At 39.0% G+C, this 23,326-nt stretch overlaps 1 protein-coding gene across 22 annotated transcripts in view; it reads left to right on the plus strand.

Annotated features, from left to right (window-relative positions):
• VTI1A (vesicle transport through interaction with t-SNAREs 1A) overlaps positions 1-23,326 on the plus strand; it is a 376,929-nt gene that overhangs the window by 2,730 nt on the left and 350,873 nt on the right. For 21 of the 22 annotated variants that reach the window (XR_007471299.1, XR_007471300.1, XR_007471302.1 and 18 more), the window contains exons 2-3: positions 6,798-6,856; positions 10,773-10,883. Coding sequence is in view for 17 of the 22 variants with exons in the window: in XM_033421028.2 (XP_033276919.1) it covers positions 6,798-6,856; positions 10,773-10,883 (170 nt within the window). In the remaining 5 variants the exon portion in view is untranslated. Of the gene's footprint in view, positions 1-6,797; positions 6,857-10,772; positions 10,884-23,326 lie in introns of those variants that run through there. The other variant, XM_033421042.2, reaches the window with a different exon arrangement.

Raw genomic sequence — 23,326 nt, forward strand, 5'->3', positions numbered from 1 at the left:
ATTCTTGAAAATGCTGTGGTTTCCCTCTTAATAATTACTTGTACTTGCTCATTTTATAATGTTTCTAGTTGATAAATAGAGAAAGATGAAAAATATATCTGTGTAGTTATGAATTTCAGATGTATATCTGTGGACTAACAAATTAATATGTACAACCATGGCAAAAACCAGTATGAATAAAAGTAATTATAATCTCTTCCTGGCATCTTTGGTAGTTGACCCAGAATTTAACTGAGTTAAGAAGGTTAAAAATTGGAGCAAAATTTTCAGCCAAAGCAGTTTGTTCCCCCAAATATTAACTTACTGAAATGGAAGTGGAGTAGGTAGGATTAATTGCAACTAAGTGTGTGCAATATACAATGTGCTACCTCTGCTGTGCATGTACAGTGTATTAAAGTGTTACTTCCAAAGAGAATAGAAAAGATTGAAATTTTAAAACTTTATTTTAGAAAAGAAATTCGATTATTCTGTGATACATTTTAAACAATAAAAAAAACTTTCCTGTTAGACTAAAGTGTTTGAATTTTATGTAGTTTTAGTAATTGGACTAATGAGATGGATCAGTCCCTTCTTAAGTAATATTCTTATGGCACTGTATTCAAACTTTGATTTTAATGATTAGTATTCTGTGGTAAAGTCAGGACAATGGATGAGTGGAAACCATTGCTAATACTAATTGTGACACTCCTTTTCCTCTGATGATGAATCCTAAGTGGGGGGATACTTCGTAGGGGCAGAGGTTCTGTTACTCAGGCAGGCTTCCTGAAGGATCTTAAACAAAATGTTCCTTTGCAATTAGTTGCTTACCTCACCATGAACAGAGAGATAAATGGTCTGTTGTGAAGCCTATCATTTTGTAGATATAGTCAGAAATACCAAGAAAGGCATTATGGCAAATTGATTACAGTTCACACATGGCATCAGATCTGTTTAGAATCCCAGCTCTGCTTTACTAGATGTGCAGTCTTGAGCAAGTTGCCTAGCCTCTCTAAGCCTGTCTCCTCTACCTGGAAAATCGGGGGTAGGGGATAATAGTTTCAACCTTACAGTGTTGTAAAAATCAAATGAAACAAAGCATATAACACCCTATCACACTTTTTTTTCTCCCCAGAGAAAGTACATGATAAATTAGCCACTAGTGATACTGCTGCTGGTGAAGACAACAGCTGTAGGGTTAGTCAGGACCCAGCTTCTCAGACTTTGTGATGTTAGTTGAACTCTTAAAGGAACCTTGGACCTCAATTTTGCTTCCTTTCTGTGCTAGACTAGAGTTGGGTGAATCTCTCTTGATGAACACCTACATTTGCGGGGAGATGAGTGATTAGGGACTTGGGGATGTGCACGTGGAATGGGGCTTTGAACTCAGGATATCAAAGAGAGAGTCAGGGAGAGAACTGGAAGTGGTGGGGCAAGACAGGTGTCCTTTCTGGAAGGAAATGCTTCAGTCTAACTGATTGGTTATGCCAAGCCCTGAAGGCTTTTGGACACCATCTAGACATGGCCATGTATGGAAGAAGCCATAGCATTGTTCCATGATTCTCTCTTGCCTTTGCAGAGTGGTTGTAATCAGAGGATTCAGAAAAATCTGCTTTTATTTATGAATGCTGTGGTTTGCTTAAAACGTATGTGGCTCTGGAGCTGTAATGTTGATGTGTAGCTACTGAGTGCTTGAAATGCGGCTGTTGCCACATAGTGAAATGATAGTGTTTTGGATATATTGAGTTAAATATTATTAAAACTAAAAAAATGTATATATTAAAATGAATTTCTCTTGTTCCTTTTTACTTTTTGAAATGTGGCTACTAGAAAATTTTAAATTACGTTATGTGACTCGCATGCATTACATTTCTATTGTTCTATAAAATTAGAGTTGAAGAGATGGTTCCAGACCTAATTCAGGAACTCAGGTACAGAGTGAGCTGAAGTAGAGTGGGTAGGACTTGAGTTAGGCATATACACACACGTACACATACCCACACTCAACCTAAGTAATAACTTCATTGATTAAAAAAAAAACAACTTTTAATTTTAGAACAGGTTTAGATTTACAGGAAAATCAAAAAGATAATACAGAGAATCCCTATATACTCCATGCCCAGTTTCCTCTATTGTTAACATCTTACATTAATATGATACATTTGTTGCAGCCAGTGAACCCATATTGATACTTATTATTAACTGAAGTCCATACTTTATTCAGATTTCCTTAGTTTTTTACCTAATGTCCTTTTACTATTCTAGGACCCAATTCAGGGTATTACGGAACATTTAGTAGTCATGGCTCCTCAGGTTCCTCTTAGTTGTGACAGTTTCACAGCCCTTTCCTTATTTTTGATGACTTTACAGTTTAGAGGAGTACTGATCAGATATTTTATAGAATGTTCCTCAGTTGGAATTGGCCTGATGTTTTTCTCATCATCAGACTCAGGTTATAGGTTTTTGAGAGGAGGACCACGGAGGTTAAGCACCATTTTCATCACATCACATCACATCACATCAGGAGTACACACTGTAAGGTAACTTAGCACTCCTGATGTTAACTTTGATCACCTGGCTGAGGTATTATTTGTCAGGTTTCTCCACTATAAAGTTACTGTTTTCCTCCTTTCCATACTGTTTGGAAGGAAACCATAGGCACAGCTGACACTTAAGGAGTAGGAGTCGTGCTCCACCTCCTCGAAGGCTGAGTATTTAGGTAAATTATTTGGAATTCTTCTATACAGGAAAGATTTGTCTATTCTCCTCCACTTATTAATTCAGTCATTTATATCCATGGACTCGTTTATTAAATACTTCATGTTATATTCTGATACCACTTTATTTTGTTGCTCAGATTATGCCAGCTTTGACCATTGGAAGCCCTTCCAGCTGGCTTTTGTGTCCTTTTGCTATACTCCCATCATTGTGGGGCTTTTTTCCCCCTTTTTAACACTTTCATACTTTCTGATATTATGAGGTACTGTAGGATCATCTTGTATTTTTCCTACACCAGTCCTAGAATCACCAGTCATTTCTCCACGGAATCCCCAACTCTAGTCCTTTATCACAAGGATCATTCTAGAATGGCTTTGGTTTTTTTTTTGTTTTTTTTATAAATTTATTTATTTATTTATGGCTGCATTGAGTCTTCTTTGCTGTGCACAGGCTTTCTCTAGTTGTGGTGAATGGGGGCTACTCTTCACTGCAGTGCGTGGGCTTCTCATTGTGGTGGCTTCTCTTGCTGTGGAGCACAGGCTCTAGGCACATGGGCTTCAGTAATTGTGGCACACAGGCTCAGTAGTTGTGGCGCACGGGTTTAGTTGCTCCGCGGCATGTGGGATCTTCCCGGACCAGGGCTCAAACCCACGTACCCCTGCATTGGCAGGTGGATTCTCAACCACTGCGCCACCAGGGAAGTCCCTAGAATGGCTTTGTTTTAACATTATTTTATTCATAAAGGGAAACTTGCCATTCTAAGTGGGAAGATTTGCCCCAGTCCTCACTGATACAATTTTTCTTTTTCTGTTTCTCTGTGAATAACAAATGTGTTGCTGAATGCTAAGACTGATTCATTCAGTAAACACTTAGTGAGCACCTACTGTGTACAGCTCTCTATGCTAAATACAAAATTATGACAAACATGTGTCAAATACAAAATTATGACAAACATGTGTCAAGAGTGGTCCCTGCCTTCAAGGAGCTGGAAATGAGGCTGAAGGGAAAACTACAGGAACCAATTTCTAATGATCATCAGGGATGCTAGGGCAGAGGACACAGGTCTAGGAATTCAGAGGAGATAAGATCATGTTCCAGGAGGTCACCTGGAAGGATGGCGGGATTTAGCCGACAAAAACAGGGAAAGAGTGTAAGAGTTGCAAGCAATGGGTTTCTGTTGTTTCGGAAGGCCCCGAATCCCCCATTCTATCTTATGAGGGCAGCGCCTCAATTTTCCGTTGAGGAACTCCCTAAACCCAGTCTTGGTGGAACTGACAGGCTGCCATGCCCTGTCCAGGTCAAGAGGTGAACACTTTACCCAAGCGAGGACATTCAGTGAATTTTTGCCAGGAATTGGAATTTTAACTCTCCTTCTGCAGAGACTGTCGGTGACTTCCTGCTCCCTTGGTTTCCTGAGCCACCCTGGGTACTGTCTTCCCTGAGCTTGGGAACTCATCTTTTCCATTGATTCTGTGATCCACCCTGAATTACTCTAATAAATTCCCTTTTTGGCTTAGGTTAGCCAGAATCAGATCTGTTCTATTCAACCAAAGAACCTAAATGGTAGCTTGAACAACGGCTTAGAGTTGCGGGGAGGGGGGTAGATGTGCTTGGGTAGTAAAGGATAGTCTGTCTGGTTAGTATGCAGAGCACATACGAGAGAGCTAGTAGTTGGAAATAAAGTTGGAAAGGTCTCTTGGGTCTGGAATGTGGAGGGCCTTGACTGTTAGGCTCAAGTGATCCAATCAGAGCCACATTTTAGAAAGATTAAGTGGGGGAAGGGGTCAGGCAGGGAAAAAGGGAAACCAGGGTGGTTGGTAGCATAGCTTCTTTTATAAAGTCTTGCACTGACTACACTATTTATTCAGTTTACCATCAGTTTTCGAGAACTGATTATGTGCCAGGCTCAGTGCTAAATTTTAGGACTAAGACATGGTTCCTGTCTTCCCAGGGCCTCCAAGGTAGAAGATAAATCAGACCTGTAAGTGAGAGATAAATCAGGAGGATTAGCTAAGGGTTCTAGGGGCTTTCTGCAAGAGTGAGTAGTTAATTCTTCTGTTGGGTTAGAAAAAGCTTCAAAGAGGTAGTGATTTCTGAAGAGAGTTTTGAATAGCAGTTTGCCAGGTAGTCACAGTGGAGATGGGCAGAAGCATAGGGATTAAAGATCTGGAGTCCTGGAAATATATCAGGGTTAGAGGTAAAGGTTTGGTCCAGGATAGGCTTGTCTTGTTTCATATTCTGCACTATTGCAAAAATACAGTGTGGTTCTACTATAATTTGTGGAGATGTTAGATGGATTGACATGTACCAGAAGCATATAAATTTGGGGTCGTATACTAAATTTTTAATCTGGCCGTATGTAGGCTTAACTTTCTCAAAGAGGGAAAATCAAGCTGAATTTTAATTCTAAATGTGCACTTTTCTTAGGGAGAAATTCTTCGAGTACACACAAAACACTTTCTGTGATAGCTACCCCCTAGTTTGGGGGGGGGTGGTGATCAAAGGGAAGGAGTTGAGGTTATCAGAACCTAGTTATTATTCTAGTAAAATAATAACTTCTATTAAAGATTCCCCACTTGGTATATTAACTATCCTTCTGAAAAGTTAGTCAGCTGCTACGTATTGTACCCATTCAAGCTTCCTGACTTTTCTAGTCTGTTGTATTAGTCATTGGGTTTCAAGTCACAGAAAGCCAACTTAAATAAAGAAAAAGAAATGTGTTGTTTCAAAAAACCAAACCATGATAAAGTCAAGTAAAACCTGTTCCAGAGTTATCTGGAACAAGAAGCTAACTAACAAAATCTATTTCATCTTTATCTGTCTTTCTATGTATCTATCTATCTATCAGCTTTGCTTCTTTGTAAATGTAGGCTTTCATTCTCAACCACTGGAAATTGGCTTGCTCCTTGTAGCTAGAGCAATGGATGCCAACAGCTTCTAGACTCACACTGTCATAACTCTACCAAGAGAGAGGAAAAGACTTTCCTGTTACTACAGGACTTTGATGAGTCTGATTGGATCCTATACGCATCCCACCCTCACCCCCCAGACCAATGTAGCCAGAGGGATTGAGCTACTAGTATTAGTCCAGCTGGAAAGAGAAGGCCATCCTTTGGCAAGTCACTGTGACCAGAGAGGCAGGGTCATAGAAGGACATAGTATCTCCCATTGACCTACTTGGTGAAGAGGAGAGCCTTGAAAGAGTGAGGCTTATTGCCTGAGAAGAGAAGGGTGTTAGGTAGACAAAAATATAAATGGTCAATAAATTAGGTTAGCACAAAACTCAGGTGCCATTTCTAAATAAATGGGCTGATTGATTTGGAATGGGAGTAGGGAAAATTTTTCTGAAAGTATCTGCTAGAACATGTCTCTCCCAGAATGAGGAATTATAGTTGAGTTATAACTTGATTGTGGTTGAGTTTGAAAAAAATCACATACAGACACTTAGCACTTCACAAATTAAAAGTAAATTCTCTTGCATCAACTTATTTGAGCTAAAAAGAATCCAGTAGATGCTTTAAATTTCCATTTTAGACAGTTTAGACTGAGTCTCAGTAGAAACTCTTTCTTACCCAGGATCCCATAACCATGGGGTAATGGCTTTGGGGTTAGAATCAGTACTTCTGCCTTCAAATATTTCTTCCATTACACTCAACTCTTAATGAAAGCATAATTTTTTTTAAGGGATTGTAAGAACTTGTCCAGTTTTAGGAATTGTTGTTATATGTGACTTTTAAATTGTATTCATAAATCCACTATTCCCAATTTATTAAAGTCATGACTTTGCGGACTCCTCATGCCACCACTAAATCTGCTATTGTTGACACAGTTTCTTCTAAAGGCCAAAATAATTTTTGGTTTCTCTTAAAAATGTTATGGCATCTCTTAATTCAGTGCTCCATAGGATTATGTATTTCCAGATAGCCTAGAATCAGTGGCTTATAGTAGTTCCTAACCCACTAAAGAATGATATGGCCGTTTGACTGATAATGGTAATTCTCTACTCTGACCAGAAAGGAAAAAAGGTACATAAAAATAGAAGTTTTTAAATATTAAATTTATCTGTATCCTTAGCAATTCCTTGATGTTATTATTTGTTTCAGATGAGAAGAAGCAGGTGGTTGCAAATGTGGAGAAACAGCTCGAAGAAGCGAAAGAACTGGTATGTGTAGACTTGGTAACATATTTAAAACACACCCAGAGCCGTTTAATCTGATGCCTTCCTCTAAGTCTCTTTTATTCATTGTAGAAATGTGAAACATTACTGATTAGCAGTTCATGATTCAGAATTCATCAGTTTTTAGATGGAAGATAATTTAATCACTTCTTGGGATTTTATTCTTCTTAGTAAAGGTGATTCATTAAATGTCCACCTCGAATTTTTATTCCTTCATAATACTTTTCGTAATGGTTATAACTAGCTAACACTTGTTAAAGGCATCCTGGGTACTAGACACTGGATTAAGTGTATTACTTGCTTTTTAATTTTGATTTTCACCAAAAGCCTGTGAGATAGGTACTATTTGTACCTATTTGTAAAAATTGTTAAGGATCGAGATTTTCCCCTGCTTGCTCACCAATAAGTGAGCCTGCCACAATCTCATGGATGCTGACAGAAGACATGAGATTCCTAGGTCAGAGACCAAAGGCTTTTATTAGTCACAGCAAAAGCAGCCGCCGAAGTTGCAGCGGGCTTGCGTCAGTTCCCTGAGGCCCAGTTCCCACAAGGCTGATGCATGTTTGCCTAGAAGAGTGCCTGCACATACAGCAGATTATCTTATAGGAGAGGAGCATGGAGCCTGGGGAACATACTGCTTTACAACAGCCTGTAAGTAAGCCTGCTCTTTGCCCCGAGGGACACATTGTTTCTTACCCCAACATTGTTCCCTGCCTGGGAATCAGTGGTCAGGACCTTGCATTCTTGGCATGCCCAGCAAGGCATGTAGAAGCGTGAGAGACCCGCAGAGGAGTGTCATTACCCCCATTTTGTAGATGGGGAAACTGAGGCTTAGGAAGATCGAGTAACTTATCTGAAGTCCCACACCCAGTAAGTGGTGAAGTAAGGATTTGTACTTAGACATGCTAAACCCAGAGCTCTAGCTAGCTTCTCAAATCAAGGAGCAAAAAGTATTAAAATATATTGTGTCCTAATTTTTGGTTTCAAAGCCAGGTATTGCAAGTATGATTCAATTTGTTACTGCATTGTGGTCCTAAATGAGCGTGTTGCTTTTCTAAATACTGAAGGGTACTACTTGGTGTTCTAACTGATAAACTTACAACAGTTTCCCAAAGCGTGTTTCTGTTAACTGGTGTTGCCTGTTCAAACAAGTTCGGGAAACTGTAGCTTAAACAGAATTCTCCAATTCTGGGTCTTTTTTTGGTTATTATTTTTCTATAGAACCTTCTTAGACCCTAAAGTAGGCTACGAGGCACGACAAGTCTCTAGGAAGGGACCCTAAGGGGCAGCACTTCCCAGGCTTATTTGCCTGAGTAACATTTGTTAACGGGACCATACACCCGGGGCTGCTGCTTTGCAGGGTCTGAGGAATAGGCGGCAGTAGCCTCCCATCACACCGCAGACCTTTCCTTCGTGTCTGTGAATGCAAAGGAGGCGAGTTGCAGAGCTGATGCTCCATCTTGCCTGTCTCTGCTGCTTTTCTAGCTGTCGGAACGCCTACGCTCTCCTCACCCTGTAAGATCTACTTCTCATCTCACTATCTCTGCAGGGGCAGCTTTGTTCTAACTCCTCAGCTTCTCATGTTTGCCTCTCTTTTGGAAGTTTTCTTTTTTTTTTTTTTATCCCAAATACTTTTCTGTTTCCTTTCTCTCCTTTTTATAGTCAGTTGTTTCTCTCATGCTTCCTGGCCTTCACGTGAAAAGACTGGCCTTTTATATACCATAGCTGCCAACCAGGACGCTTCTTCGTTCAGGTTGGCAGGCTTTACCATAAGTGATACAACAGATCAATTCTTTGGATATTGAGTTAACTTCTTATCTTGTTGAGTTCTCAGTAGCAGGTGTTTTTGTTTTTGTTTTGTTTTGTTTGCCATGAAAACCTGTGTTTTGGTTCATTGGTTTGCCTTCTTTTGGAGACGTTGATTTACTTGATGATGTTAGAAAGCTGGTTTCCTGATAAGCAAGATGTCACTGTACCAAGAAAAACTGAGTTATACCCCCATGGAGCTTACATGGTCATCTCCATTTGTTACTAACGTAGAGTTTTGTCTTAGATATGTTTCTGTTTAAAATGATCAGGCAGCTGATTTACTTAATTCTGAGGACATCCTTATTAAGGATACTGATCATCATATACTGTCCTTTTGATGAGGATGCTGGGAGAAGAACTTCATTATGATTTTACTTATTAGGAGGAGTTGTATTTCTGCTGAACAGTTTGCATTAATCTCTTGGACACTGCATGTCTCATAATTACCATGTCTTCCACTTGACATTGGTCACATGAATGTTGTGACAACGTGAAACTAGTGCATATTAGCCTTATTTCTGGTTTCATTTAAAGTGCTTGTTGTGTGTTTCCTTTTTTTCTTTCTTACCTACTTTTGGTTAGTTTTAAGTGTCCTTGTAAAACACCTGAAACAAAAATGCAGTTAACGCTCGGATTTTCTCTTACATGTACTTTGCAGTCATTTGTCTGGATGATCCTGCCCAACCTTATTAGAACTAAGTACATAATGACGATCTCAGAGAAGTGCTCTAAGTAATTGCCTTGCTGAGTAACTAACTTACTGGTGCTTCACATTTACGTTGAGACATGTCAATAATTTAAATGGTTACTGCATAAATCAAGGGTAATTAAAACAATCTTTTTTTTTTTTAATAAAAATTAAGGCCTGTGAATTGAAACATGGTGTTTTGGTTTATCTGAGTTCTACTGTTGTTACTCAGACTCTGACATTGGACAAGTAAGAGTTTTATTAGTGCCAAGTGTATAGTGTTCATGGAAATAATTTATTAGGATTATTTGCTTTAAAAGGCAAAATATCTGACAACATTTTCGGTTGTGAGTTTATTAGACATGGCCTGAGCCAATTTGTAGTTGTTGGTTTTTATTTTTTAATGCCAAGTATAAACTACAGCTGATACCTTGTATCATGCTTGCTGTATTTCTTCTTCATCTTCAGTAATTATCACTCCTATTATTCACATTAATCTAGTGTTTACCAAGTAAGACACTGTCTTAAGCACATTATAGGAATTACCCTGTTTAATCTTCATAACTGCCCTACAAAAGACATACTGTTTTTAGAAATGGAAAGAGTAAGACCCAGAGAAGTTAAGAAGCCTGTCCAAGGTTGCATGACTAGTAAGCAGTGTAGCCTATGATGTGAACTGTGAACGCAGATGTCTGACTTGAAAGCCTGTGTTCTTAACCATCATACTATTTCTGTATTGCCTCCCGTTAAATGCTCATGTGTTGTATGCAAAGTGTTACATCACGACAGGTTGTTATAAAGTGCCCTGCTCTGATTTCAGTGAGCTGTGTAATTTTACGTTACTGTATCCATTTAACTCCATATCAACATGATTAAAAAGTATAAGGCTGGAGTTCAAGATCCCATATTGGTTGCCATGGGATTTTCCTAATCAGAAAAGACTTTCCAGGAGAATTTTCACCAAATGACTAAGACTGGGCTGACATTTCATAGAATAATTGTAGAAATAACGGTTTGGTTTATCTTGGCATAGTTCTGGTGGTTTGGGGTCAGAAGACCAGACCCGGTTGGGTGGAATGATAGGATACTCCACGGATAGTCAGATCATTATCACTGAGGATGTTTGGCTTAATGCGCATAGTTTTAAAAAATGCTTGACAGAGTAAACACTTTGGCACTCTATATGTCCCTTGGCAAGCACTCAGTACCTATTTGTTGACCTTAACAAACATGGAGCACAAAAATAGTCCCAGTGTTCAATTGACCACAGGCAGTTAGCTCCCTGGGTCTGGTTCCTCAAGTTGTAAACTGAGGAATTGGAATTAAATTCTTTCAGCTCGAAATGTCTAGTCACATGAAGAGTAAGCATATGGTTTAAGTCATGTTTTTCTCTCACCCTTCCAGTTGGAACAGATGGATTTGGAAGTCCGAGAGATACCTCCCCAAAGTCGAGGGATGTACAGCAACAGGATGAGAAGCTACAAGCAAGAAATGGGAAAACTTGAGACAGATTTTGTGAGTCAGATTGCACCCTTTGTTGTACTTACTGGTCTTCACACTGGTTATCATGTCGTTTTTATTGTTGCCCCCACACGCCTCAGTCAGCATGAAGTGCATCGTCTTTGGGAGCTTGTGCCAAAGACCTGGGGATCTAAAAATGCTTGTAGAGCTGGCTAATAATGGACTTGAAGGTATGTTGGATTCCTGACTCACAAAATAGATCCAAATCATGTGGTTTTTTGAGTTTAGATAGTATTTATTGGTATTTAGCATTTATTAGGATTTTGAAATCCAATTTTGGGCCTTTTCAGAGTTTGCAGTCTTTAAACTGCAGTGTTCATGGATGGACTTCAGGGGCTCGTGAATGTCCTGAAATTATATCAGTATTTTTAGATGTGTGTTTCTATGTGTAATTCTTTCTGGGATAGGCTTCATAGCCTTTATTATTAGAGTCTTAAAAAGATACATTTAGGGCTTCCCTGGTGGCACAGTGGTTGAGAGTCCACCTGCCGATGCAGGGGTCATGGGTTCGTGCCCCGGTCCGGGAAGATCCCACATGCCGCGGAGCAGCTGGGCCCGTGAACCATGGCCGCTGAGCCTGCGCGTCCTGAGCCTGTGCTCCGCAACGGGAGAGGCCACAACAGTGAGAGGCCCGCGTACCGCCAAAAAAAAAAAAGAATTACATTCCTGAAGAATAGAGTCCTTTAGGTATCATGTATTTGGATAAGCATTTCTCAGATATATTTTCTATTATAAAGAAAAATGGAAACAGCAGCTAGGAGCTAAACATTAGTCTCCAGGTTTTCATTAAAAAATTCATGTGTTCATCTATTTGCTGCTGCAGCTGTCTTCTGCTGTGTCAGGCAACATCCTTCACCACCACCACCACCACCTTCTGTTGTACGGGACTCACAGTTTATAAAGTGCTTTAACACGCATTATTCATTTCACTGTAGGAAGGGTAGACAGAGCAGATGCGGATTACTATCCCCATTTTACATGTGAGAGAACCAAGAGGTCCAGCTTGATTATGGATTTCATTCAACAAGTCCTTCTTGAGCCCTATAATGTATCAGGCAGTGTCCTAGGTGCTGGAAAAGAGCCGTGACTAAGAGAGAGAAAGTTCTTGCTCTCGTGGAATTTATATTCTAATGGGGAAGACAAGAAACAAGTGAATACATCTATCGTAATTTCAGGTAGTGATAAATGCTATAAAGAAGATGAGTAAATGGACAGACAGTGACCAGCAGGGCGGTGTGGCTGTTTGCTAGGGTGTTCTCTGTGCCCATTTTGCTAGGGTGTTTGTTCTCTGTGCCCAAGTGGGAGAGAGGGGTGCCTGTGGTTACAGAAGGGGGGGCAGAGGAAAGACCTCTAAGGGCATTGCAGGCATGGTGAAGACCTTGGCCTCTACTCTCGCTTGATGAGAAGCAATTGTAGGGTGTTGAGCAGTGAGTGGTCCTTTGCTTCTTGTTTCACAGCTTTGTCCACTTTACCTTACCTTATCACGTGAGGCATTCGAATAGAATGTAGGAAATATTTATGTAATTCTCTTTTGATTCTTATTGTCTTTTTATATATAATTCTGTTGTCTTTTAATGGAATGAAGAATATCTTCTTAAAGACATTTGATAATTTCTTATAATCATATACCATACCTCAAAGTATTGAATCCCAGGAAAAAATAGTAGATTGTTCCTTCAATCTTCAATTGGTCCTTCAATTGCAATGTTTATTGCAAATGAAGAAGTTCTCTTATTCCCTTTGTAATATTAAGACTTTGGGGGAACATCTATGCCAATGGGGAAAGGTAGAGGACAACTCAGTACTTTTTTCTTCAACCCCATTGTCTGCTTGCTTTCTTTTCTTGGCCCCTCTTCCTCCTCCTCTGCCTGTCCCTCAGATGCCTGGTTTCTTCGGACTTCTTCTCCACTTACCCCACTGTCCTACTCCTCGTGTTATCATCCGCTCCTGCGGCTTCAATACCACAACTATAATTCTCTTGCATTTCTCACTCAGAACTCCCTACAGCTCTAAATTCATATTTCTTACTGCTTACTGGGCACTGCTACCCCAGAGTCCTTTAAACACAAACACTTAAACTTGACAAGTACTAGTCACTTCAGAGTGATGTTTTAATTTTTCCCTCTTCATCCTCTTGTGCATCCAGTTGGTCACTGAGAGGTAACAATCCTGTCACTTAAATGGCTCCTGCTTTCATCTGCACTACTCGAAGCCTTCATGTTTCTCAGTCTGGATGATTGTAGTAGCCTTGCCTCCTTCCATTCTTCTCCCAACCTGAACCACCCTCCACTCCACTCTGGAAATACCTTTCTAGCACACTGATCTGAATATGTCATACTGTTCCACAAAATCCTAGAGTTCTATTCCCTGCTGAATTGTTAAAAGCCTAGAATTTGTTGGTTTCCTTTGGAGTAGTGCATCTCAATCTTCTTTTCCTTGGCACTCCACTAAGGAACTTTTTTAGACTTTTTTTTTCCTAATTGCTCCTCTCTTCCCCAGGAAATTTTAGTACCATGAATATACTGTGTGTCTGTACATCTGTTCATGTTCTGTGGCCCTTTGGAGGGCCATGCATCTTTGTAATATTTAAGATTCTTCATCCTCCCAAGAACCAGTTCTTGCCTCTGGGCAAGTCACCTCTGTTGACAGTGCCTGTTTTAGAGAATGTTGGCCTTTATTTGGACAAGCAGATAATTTACTAACAGATCCTTTCAAGGCTTATTGTTAACTTTGTTAGGACATGTCTAGAGTAGCCTGACTTTTGAGGTTTGTCTTTCTTGGATTCCCTTTGAATGACTGGAATGTTCAGTGAATATTCCACCCTCTGTTTGGTCAGAATTGTATCTGCCTGCTTTGGGTGACCTGCAGAATCTCCATTCCACCCATGGCTCCCCAATAAATGTCCTCTGTTACACCTCTTACCTCTACATACGCAAGTTCATTTTCAGCCAAAGACTTAACAGGACCCCTTTATAGATTTCTGGAGCTCCTTCTCTCCATTACTCTGCTAAGTTTCATCCATCTCGGCAGTCCCCACCTCCAGTATCTACCTCCTAAGCTTAGAGACATGTTAGGCTCCATTTGGGCTCCACCCCCCGTGCTGGAATCTGATCAGTCCCTACCGCTGAGAGCCATGGTGATTGTAGGGTTCATTTCAAGTGTTCTCTCCTCACAGGATTTCAGTCCTACACTGCCTATTGTCCAGTTTTTTAAAACGATTGCTTCACACATTTTGTCCATTGTTATAGTTGTTTACAGAGGGAGGGTTGGTCTTGTATCAGTTACTCTGTCATTACTGGCATGAAAGTTCAGTAGAGTTTAATGTTTATTAATCCTTAGTGGATAATTGTGTACATCTGAGAATGAAAAAAGAATAATAGTCTGCTCTTTACAATGACCTATCATAGAATTTAATCTGTAGCTGAATAAATACATACTTATAAGATTTTAAAATATGGGTTATAATTTGCAGTCATAGTTGTGGGAAGGTAAGGGAAATCAGCAGACACCGCTATGTTCCCTTTTACACTGTTGCTACCCCTGATGATTCTGTTCACTTGCCTAATTCCATTTTTCTTGATTTTTGGCCTCTTATAGCCTCATATTGTTCATTTTGGATTCTTACAGTCTCAGAGTAATAGGAATATTAGGTCCAGAGAAGTTCAAATCCAGTCACATTTTTGAGATGAGGAAATGGAGGAACAGGGGGACCAAATGTCTTACCTTAAAGTCACACTGCTGTTTAGAGCAAGGACCAGAATCAAATAACTTAAACACACATTCTGATGTTCTCTCCATGATCCTTTGCAACTCCCTACCCTCAACTTCACATTTTCATAAAAATCAATTTAATAGCTCCTTTGTATGTTTGAAAACAATGTAAAAATTAGAATTCATGTATTTAAGCCATTCTTGTAATTTCTTCCTTCAGTATTGGTATGAGGTTAGCTAGGGCATGGTCATGTCCGGGAAAATGAACCAGCTAAAAGGAGGAAAAATGTAGTTGAGGATTTTTTCAAGTTTAAGATTATTGTTTGCTTCTTAAGAAAATAAAATCAAGCAAACAAAAACCCCTAAACTTGTACAAACAATAACAAAAAACAAACGTTGTATAAAGTATTTGACCAAGTCTCAGTAAGTAGAAAAAGAAAGGGACAAATAAGTGTTGTACCAGGATAAGATTCCGTAAGTCATGAGGACGTGGTGTGTTGAATGATGAATGTCTTTTGCATCTGATGTTGTAATACTATGATGCTTGCGCCATCTTGTGGCTGATTTGTATAGTTGCATATTTCTTTTTTTTTTTTTTTTTTGTAACGAAGCTGAACTTCCTTTAAAATGTATCCACAGACTACAGGACTTAGGGTGGAGGATTAGCAGTAGAGCTTTTTAGCCCCAGTCTCAAGTTCACTTCTATCCCAGGTCAGTGGTGCCCGAATGCTGTCCTTTTCCTGTTTGGCAGGCTGTGTGATGTGATTGTTAGACCAGCTCCTAGTGCAGAGCTGTCTACATCAGAGAATGGCACTTCTGTTGACAGTCTCAGCAGTGAGGCTGAATGGTCCTGGAAACCCAACTTCCTGCGGACTATCGGAGTTGGTCCCTTAGGTCAGGGTTCAAAGGATGTCGTGGAACAGCTTGAAGCTTTCGCTGCTGCTACCTACACTCGCTCTTTTAACAGGTGAATGGACAACTTGAGTATCCGAGTTTATGACTGAAGCCAGTAGCTATATTCTATTTTTTTAAGTCTAAGATAGACTAAAGAAGCATAAATGAGAGCGATGAACCCTTTTAAATTATGACTTTTGTTGGAAGGTCAAAAACTTGATGCTTCTGTGTATCTTTCCTGTTCTTGTGACTTCTTGAGATATTTTACTTCTGTTCTGTGGAAGCTGTAGAAAACCATGAAAGCACGTTTTAGAAATTTGGATCATGTCAGTGGTAATATGTTGTAATTATGACATCAGCTGTCCCTCTTGCAGGAGCATAAGTACATTCTAGAAAGAAATAAGAAAGCCAGACTGGACAGAATCATTCCAGCAAAATCTTCCTCCACTCTGCACTTAATTAATATGATTTCCATTAAAAAATTACATTTGTCGTTGGATTCTCTGTAAAAATAATACCTGTTCACTATAGAATATTCTGGAAATAAATAAGAGTAGAAAGAAGAAAGAAAATCACCTTAGCCCTGTTACCTCAAAGGATTCATATTTTACATTTTTATTTATTTCGTTCTAATCTTCCCTTCCCGTCTCTTTTGTATAATTTGTTGTTTTATTTTGCATAATAATGGTACTACTCGATCCACATTTACAAGGTTCTAACATTGGTACTTTCCATTTCTATAATTCTTAATCATTTTAATGGGTGCATAATATTTCAATCAGTGATATTAGTTCATCTTTTGTTGAATCCTAATGTATTTCCATTTATCCCCTCCATAATTTATTGTGCTGCAATGAACATATTAGAACAGGATTATTTCATCAGGGTCATTTCTCAGAAGACAGATTATCACATCAAAGGTTATCAACAGTATTATAGCTCTAATTAAAATATTCCTTGGAGATATGTTTTTACTGTGATTTATCAGATCATCTTTGTTGTTCTTTCTATGATCTTCTCTGTATCAAAATGTTAAATAAGAGCTAAAAATCATAGGCAGACCAGAGGTAAGTACTTTATGTACATCACTCTTTTAACCCATAATTATATGAAAAAGATACTGTCATGATCTGTCATTATGGGGGATTTCACAATTCTAGAATTAAATACAACTGAGATTTCTTTTTCTAAGATACTTTTCCATGGAAGATATATTCATGTTGGTAAGGCTAGTAGATATACATGGCTCTCATATCTGGTCTAAAACTGATCTCGTTTTACATTTTCAAAATTTCGTAATCAGAAACTGAAGAATATGTTAGTTATCTGGATATGACTATGTCCCCTTTAAGGGAGAAAGTAATACTGTACATGTACATACATGATTTTACTTGTTTGCAGTTATTTTCTGAGAATGTTGTTTCCTAAGGCCTCGATAGGTGAAATTGTTAGAAAATCATCATGCAGTTGGCCTTCTTTGTTTGTAGGATTCTCATTCCAGGCTTTGACCTTGGTAAATCTTCTACTCACAGAGCCCAGTAATTTCAAAGGCTGACACAGGAAATGGATTCAAAGTCTGTTATCAGCTGTAGTGATGCCTTCTGGGGCTGATCTGTGCTTTCGTGTCACCCTGGTCTCCTAATTCAGGATGCTGTTAAAGGTTCATGTTCTTGACCCTTCTCCCCACCATGTATTCTTGAATGGAACAGTAGTATGTATTAAATATTTTATCATTGGTCTTATGTACTGAATTTGATGTTGGCCTTAATAGATCTTCTTCCTTTTGGAAACTCTGACACTTTCTTCCAAAGTGACTGCTTTTATGATGACTGCTTTGGGCTTCAGACCATTGTCTTTACCTCCTGTAGAGCTTTGTGACCTGCAAAAATAACTTTCATGTCCACTGTAGTTACTGGCAAAGTTGAAGTGTATACTGGTATGGATATATCTCTGTGTGTGCACTCACACATTCTTGTGTGTGTACATTTTTTTTAATTGGTGTCAGATTCCTGATAAGATATTACAATTTTATTGGAAGATTTTTTTCTGTCTATTGATACTTACTAATTTTTTTAATCTTTGGAATTAAAGTTTTAGTGTCATTTTATGGTAGAAGGAGCAAATTTTTGTTATGACTTTATGTTATTTCTATGGCTTGAGTTTTCTAAGCAGATGAAGTGTATGTTTTCTGGAAGCGGTGCTAAATTGCTTTAAAACAAACAAACAAAAAAGAATTATAAAGCTTATTGGTTTTAATGTAGTTGTGTCTGCTTATAATCCTTCTTAAATGACTTAACAAATTATTATCAACTTTTCTGTTTGTTTGTTTTGCCTAGCCACTTTGATCTTACCTAGGAAATACAGAGGAAAGATAAAAACAGGTAAGATTTTTGAAAGATTTAACTATAAACTGGTGATAAATTTGGCTTCATTGTTAGTCACTAGATGGCACTGTTTATTTGCAGAGCGCCATTTTTTAAAAAAGAACTGGTAGTAACTGAAATTACTGCTTCATGAATAAAATATTTCTGATGGGATTTGCATTTCTATATTGGCTGAAGACACTGTTGAATGTTTTATTAACCAGCCCAATGCAACTGTCAGCCTATTAAAGAGATGCAGTGGTCCCTGTTTAGATAAATAAACGAAATAAATCCAATTCGTCAAATTGCGTTCTTGGCTGTTTATTTTCCATTCTTTTGATGTACAGTTTATTTTAAGTTAAAGCCACATTGGTTTAAAAATTAACGGGAAAATGTTATTTGGTGTTTGGAACATGAAGAAACTAATTGCCATAGTCAAAAAGCCAACTCTGTTTTAATGTAAAATTGTTTGCTCATGAATAGGAAACTTTTTACTGGCGGCTTGTAAACTGTCCCATGCTCAAAAATAGTCTGATATTCTGCAAATACATGGTCAGAGACTGTTATCAAGATTTGCGGCACCCCTGTTGAATTTCCCTGGGAAAAGTACTATGTAGTTTAAAAGATAAGCCTTTTACTTGTTTTATTTTGCCTTCGGGCCATGCTCTTTTTTCACATAGGGTATACTAGTCCTTGGAAAGAAAAGTAGCTAATTGATTTTTAAATAAAATGTCTTTTATCAAAGCACTTGCCAGGCACTTCCTGGTAAATGCCAAACTTTAAAGTGGGTGACAGTGATGCTGTGATGTTGCTAGGGCAACCGAAGGCCTCAAGACCGTAGCACAGATGCCTGCACGTTCACTGCCCTCTTAAAGCTTATGTTCTAGGAATCTTGAAACTCAAAATTGAACTATTTTAATACCACTGACTTAGCTAGAGATTTCATACTTAGGCCCTAGGGTTAAAACATATTAGAATAAAGCATGTCAGTTTTGTGCTTTGCTTTGCTGAAGTAAGTGAGCAACTGGGAATGACACATCATGGTTCTAACTTTGCCTTCTCATTTCTTTCTTTCATGAATCTTCCATTGCTCTTTATGCCATTCTTATTGTCTTTCATCCAGTTCCACATTTGTGAGGTTCAGAACAAAACTTAAAATGGATTAGGCACTTTTGACTTAGCTCATAGCTTTTAGGAGCATTGAGCTGCTTGTGATGAAGAAGGAGCCCGATCAGGTCTCTAGGGTGAAGGTTTTTCAGCTGTGTAGTAGTGGTTGAAGAGTTTTGCTGTGTCAACTAGTTTAAGCTTTCCTGTACAAGAAGTTAAAATGGGGCTAGAATAGATTTTGCCAGAGACTTTTCTCTTGATTTCAGGTCCTTGGAAACCTACCAGGACATGGACCATGCACACAGATAGCCTCTTTCTGGCTTGTTTTGTTTAACTTTCTGTCCTTTAGTTCTCCCAAATGGAAAATTCATATTTAAGAATAAAACCAAGAACATATGTGGAGTCAAATTCGTCTTCTGGCTTTTCTTTTAAGAAGTTCATCAGATCATGGATTAAAAGCCTTTGCTGGAAATGCCTCTGAAATAAGCTCTTAAGTGTGGCCACATTGGGAAACATCGAGAAATGGGACTTCATCCTCATCACACTTTATTGGTTCTTGAGGCGCCTCGTGCCTTTGCAAATTCACAAAAGCTTCTGTAGGTCAAGCTCCATCACAGAAGATTCTGAGGAGACTTACCAATTTTCTCCATTTGGTTCTGTTAAGTATTGTTTAAAACAAGTTATCACTGTCTTGGACTTGGAAATCTACTGTGAAAATGGTGATTTCTGTTATTGGTTATAAAGAATTTGACTTGTAATTGCATTCTTAAAATGGAGAAAGACTGTTAGATTTTATGGTTTGGAAGGTCACACTGCATGGTATTGGTCTTGGTGTGAAATGTTTAATTACAGAAATGAAATGAGTTTCTTAAAGAGTGTATTCTGTACTTTAAAACAAGGGTGCCCCGGGGCTTTCCTGGTGGCGCAGTGGTTGAGAATCCGCCTGCCGATGCAGCGGACACGGGTTCGTGCCCTGGACCAGGAAGATCCCATGTGCCGCGGAGCGGCTGGGCCCGTGAGCCATGCCCGCTGGGCCTGAGCGTCCGGAGCCTGTGCTCCTTAACGGAGGAGGCCACGGCAGTGAGAGGCCCGTGTACCACAAAAAAAAAAAAAAAAAAAAAAAAAACCAAAAAAAACAAGGGTGCCCTTTGTTAATCTTGTCTGAGTTTTTTTTTACCTGACATCCTTTGACTTTCCTACTGAAACATTGCCACTTTGCATATTAAATGACTGACATTTTTTGATTCATTGCTTTCTTATTTTGATTTTTTATGTAAACCTAGTCTACAAATAAATTTCAACTGAAGTAAGACTAGGGTTGTCTTATTTATGGTGATATGTAATTTTTTTTTTCTTTTTTTTTTTTTTGCGGTACGCGGGCCTCCCACTGTTGTGGCCTCTCCCGTTGCGCGGAGCACAGGCTCTGGACGCACAGGCCCAGCGGCCATGGCTCACGGGCCCAGCCGCTCCGCGGCATGTGGGATCTTCCCGGACCGGGGCACAAACCCATGTCCCTTGCATCGGCAGGCAGACTCTCAACCACTGCGCCACCAGGGAAACCTGCAATATGTAATTTTTATGGTGAAGCTTAGAAAGGAGAAAACAATCTCCATTGTTAGAACCTTGCAGATTTCTTTTTAGCTTCAATGAAGTTTAAATTTTTCTACTTTTTTTTAAAGAACGTGGTTCCGCGCTACCCATTTCAAATGCTGTCTGATCCAGGGTCCTTATTTGATGGCTTTATTTACCCTTAAAAAAATATCATACAGGGCTTCCCTGGTGGCACAGTGGTTGAGAGTCTGCCTGCCGATGCAGGGGACACGGGTTCGTGACCTGGTCTGGGAAGATCCCACATGCCGCGGAGCGGCTGGGCCCGTGAGCCATGGCCGCTGAGCCTGCGCGTCCGGAGCCTGTGCTCCGCAGCGGGAGAGGCCACAACAGTGAGAGACCCGCGTACCGCAAAAAAAAAAAAAAAAAAAAAAAATCATACATGTATTATTAGACATTGGTTAGAAATGGTCTATCTCATATTTTTCTAAAATTGTATGAAGCTAAATTTGGTCATGGACCACTTTGTCAAGAGAGGAAGTGTGAAATAGTGAGAAAAGCCCAAGGAATGTAGACCCGAGACCTCAGACGTGGCATATTCCTTCTGGGCTTCAGTTTCTGGATCTGCAAATTTGGATCGTCTTATCAATTCTGCCTACCTAATGGGGAAATATGAGGGCCAAGTAAGATCATAAATGTATAAATACTTTGAGAACTGCCCTGATTTATAGTCAGTGGCTTTGCTGTGCACAAGTAGTAATCCTAGAATTAAAGAGTTTAGAGGTTCAAGTATCTCCAAGTCAGAATATCCCCTCAGTATCCTAAACCTGCCTTCTCAGTGCTTCAAGGCGAACTGCAGGCGCCTGCACAAAGGATTGAAGCATGAAATCTTCCATCTTATTCTCAGATGTGACCTTCTGCGTTGGATTGCTTTTATATTCTAGCACATTTTATTCTGTAAAAGATGTCTTAGAAATTAATCTATGCAAGCAAGTTTCTCCTTGACCTTGTGGTAATAGTCAGAATTAAACATAGAAGAATTATGATACTCTACATTGTTTTATATCATTTTATTATATGTATCATATTACTAACTAGAGTTATTTGTACTGAGTTTTTCATCTAGAGTTCAAAATACATGTTGAATTATTTACTTTGAATTTGCTTCCCATCCCTTCCCTAATTTCTAATAACTGACATTTCCTAGAAACTATTAGAAGTCACTGTCTTTGCATTGTTATGGCACTGGCCTAACATACCAGTATTGAGAAGGAGAAGGGGGAAGATTCTGTAGTATCTCTTAAATATTGTCATTAATATCAACAAAGAACTTACTTTAGCATACCTAAAGACAACAGCCAAATAGCTTTATAATTAAAAAGTTTCAAATATTGTCATACACTGAGAATTTGGTTTATAATATGCCCCAAATATACAAGGCAGTGTAATACACAGCTAGAAATTATATGGTGGAAGCTGAAATGATTTAAATCAAATTCTCACTAATAAAAATAAATACTATTAAAATTAATTTCAAACTAAAGAACAAACAAGGAAGCTGTGGAAGAGAACTTTCAAGCTGCTGTTCTTTCTATTCACTTCATTCTTTTTAATTTTAGTGGTTTTCAATAGTTTGTTGTTGTTTTGGTATAGATTACTAAAAACAACTTACATATATTTAGTACTTATCATGCATCAGGCATTGTGCAAGAGAGCAAAAGATGAATAAGACATATTCTTCAAGGGGCTCATAGTCAATAATTGTCTTACTCAGGTAAGTGAAATGATGGAGATTCTGATGGGAGAGTATGTGAAAGGGCACACTTTCAGGGAGGAACATCCAACCCAGGTGTTTGTGTAGGAATGAAGTGGGGTTGTGAGGGAAAGCACCCAGTAGGAAGGAATACCCACACTGAGACTTGAAGGGTGAGGGAATTTGAGAGAAGCAGGGTCTCCTCACGTTGAAAGAATAACATAAACAAAGTGGGGAGCGGAGGAGGGTAGTATCATGGAAGGGAGGAAGGGGAGGCCTAGAGTGTTTGATATCCTCCAGTTTTAACATGTGAGACTAGAGTCTTAGTTCCCCAACTTTGCTACACGTTAGAATCACCTGGGGGTCTTTAAGGACTCCTCCGCCTAGCGTCCACTCCCAGACGTTGTGATTTAATTGGTCTGGGCTGCGAATTGGGCATCAGCCCTTGATGGAGCCTGAGAGCTCAGCGAAGCCTTGCCGGTAAAGTTGAGGAGCTTGGCCTTTATCTCCTTTGTGATTAGAAGTGATTGAAAGATTACACATGCTGGGTAATGTGCTTGCTTTATATTTAATGAAGCATTTAAAACAATGAAGCTCTTTCTTTCATTTAAGTTGCAGTGCCATTTAACTTGCTTTCATTCTTTTTCTCCCAAATCTTCAATGCTATTCTTTTAAAAACTTTTTTTTTTAACTTGGCAAAAGCCAGTATTTTACAGTGACAGTTACCCACATGTCTTTTGCATTAAATGACTTTAAAAATTAATTTCTTTTTGGTTTAAAGTTAGGTACCATGATAGCCATTATTTGGGGGAAACAGGTGCCCTAGCATGAATAATTTTTCTCCCTAGGTGGCAAAACAAATATTTTAAATTCTCACTTGAGCCTAGAAAAAAAAAAACCCTCAGCCTTTAATTTCATACTACTAAATAGATTGTGCCTTTGACCTCTGACCTGAGGTCAATGCCAATAGAACATCTTCATGTGAATTTTTTGTTTATAAATATGCACTTTGCTTTGGAAACAGATATATTAATTCCCTTGTAAGAACAGAAATATGATTA

The sequence above is a fragment of the Orcinus orca genome, chromosome 14, assembly GCF_937001465.1.
Source record: "Orcinus orca chromosome 14, mOrcOrc1.1, whole genome shotgun sequence".
NCBI classification, from domain to species: domain Eukaryota; kingdom Metazoa; phylum Chordata; class Mammalia; order Artiodactyla; family Delphinidae; genus Orcinus; species Orcinus orca.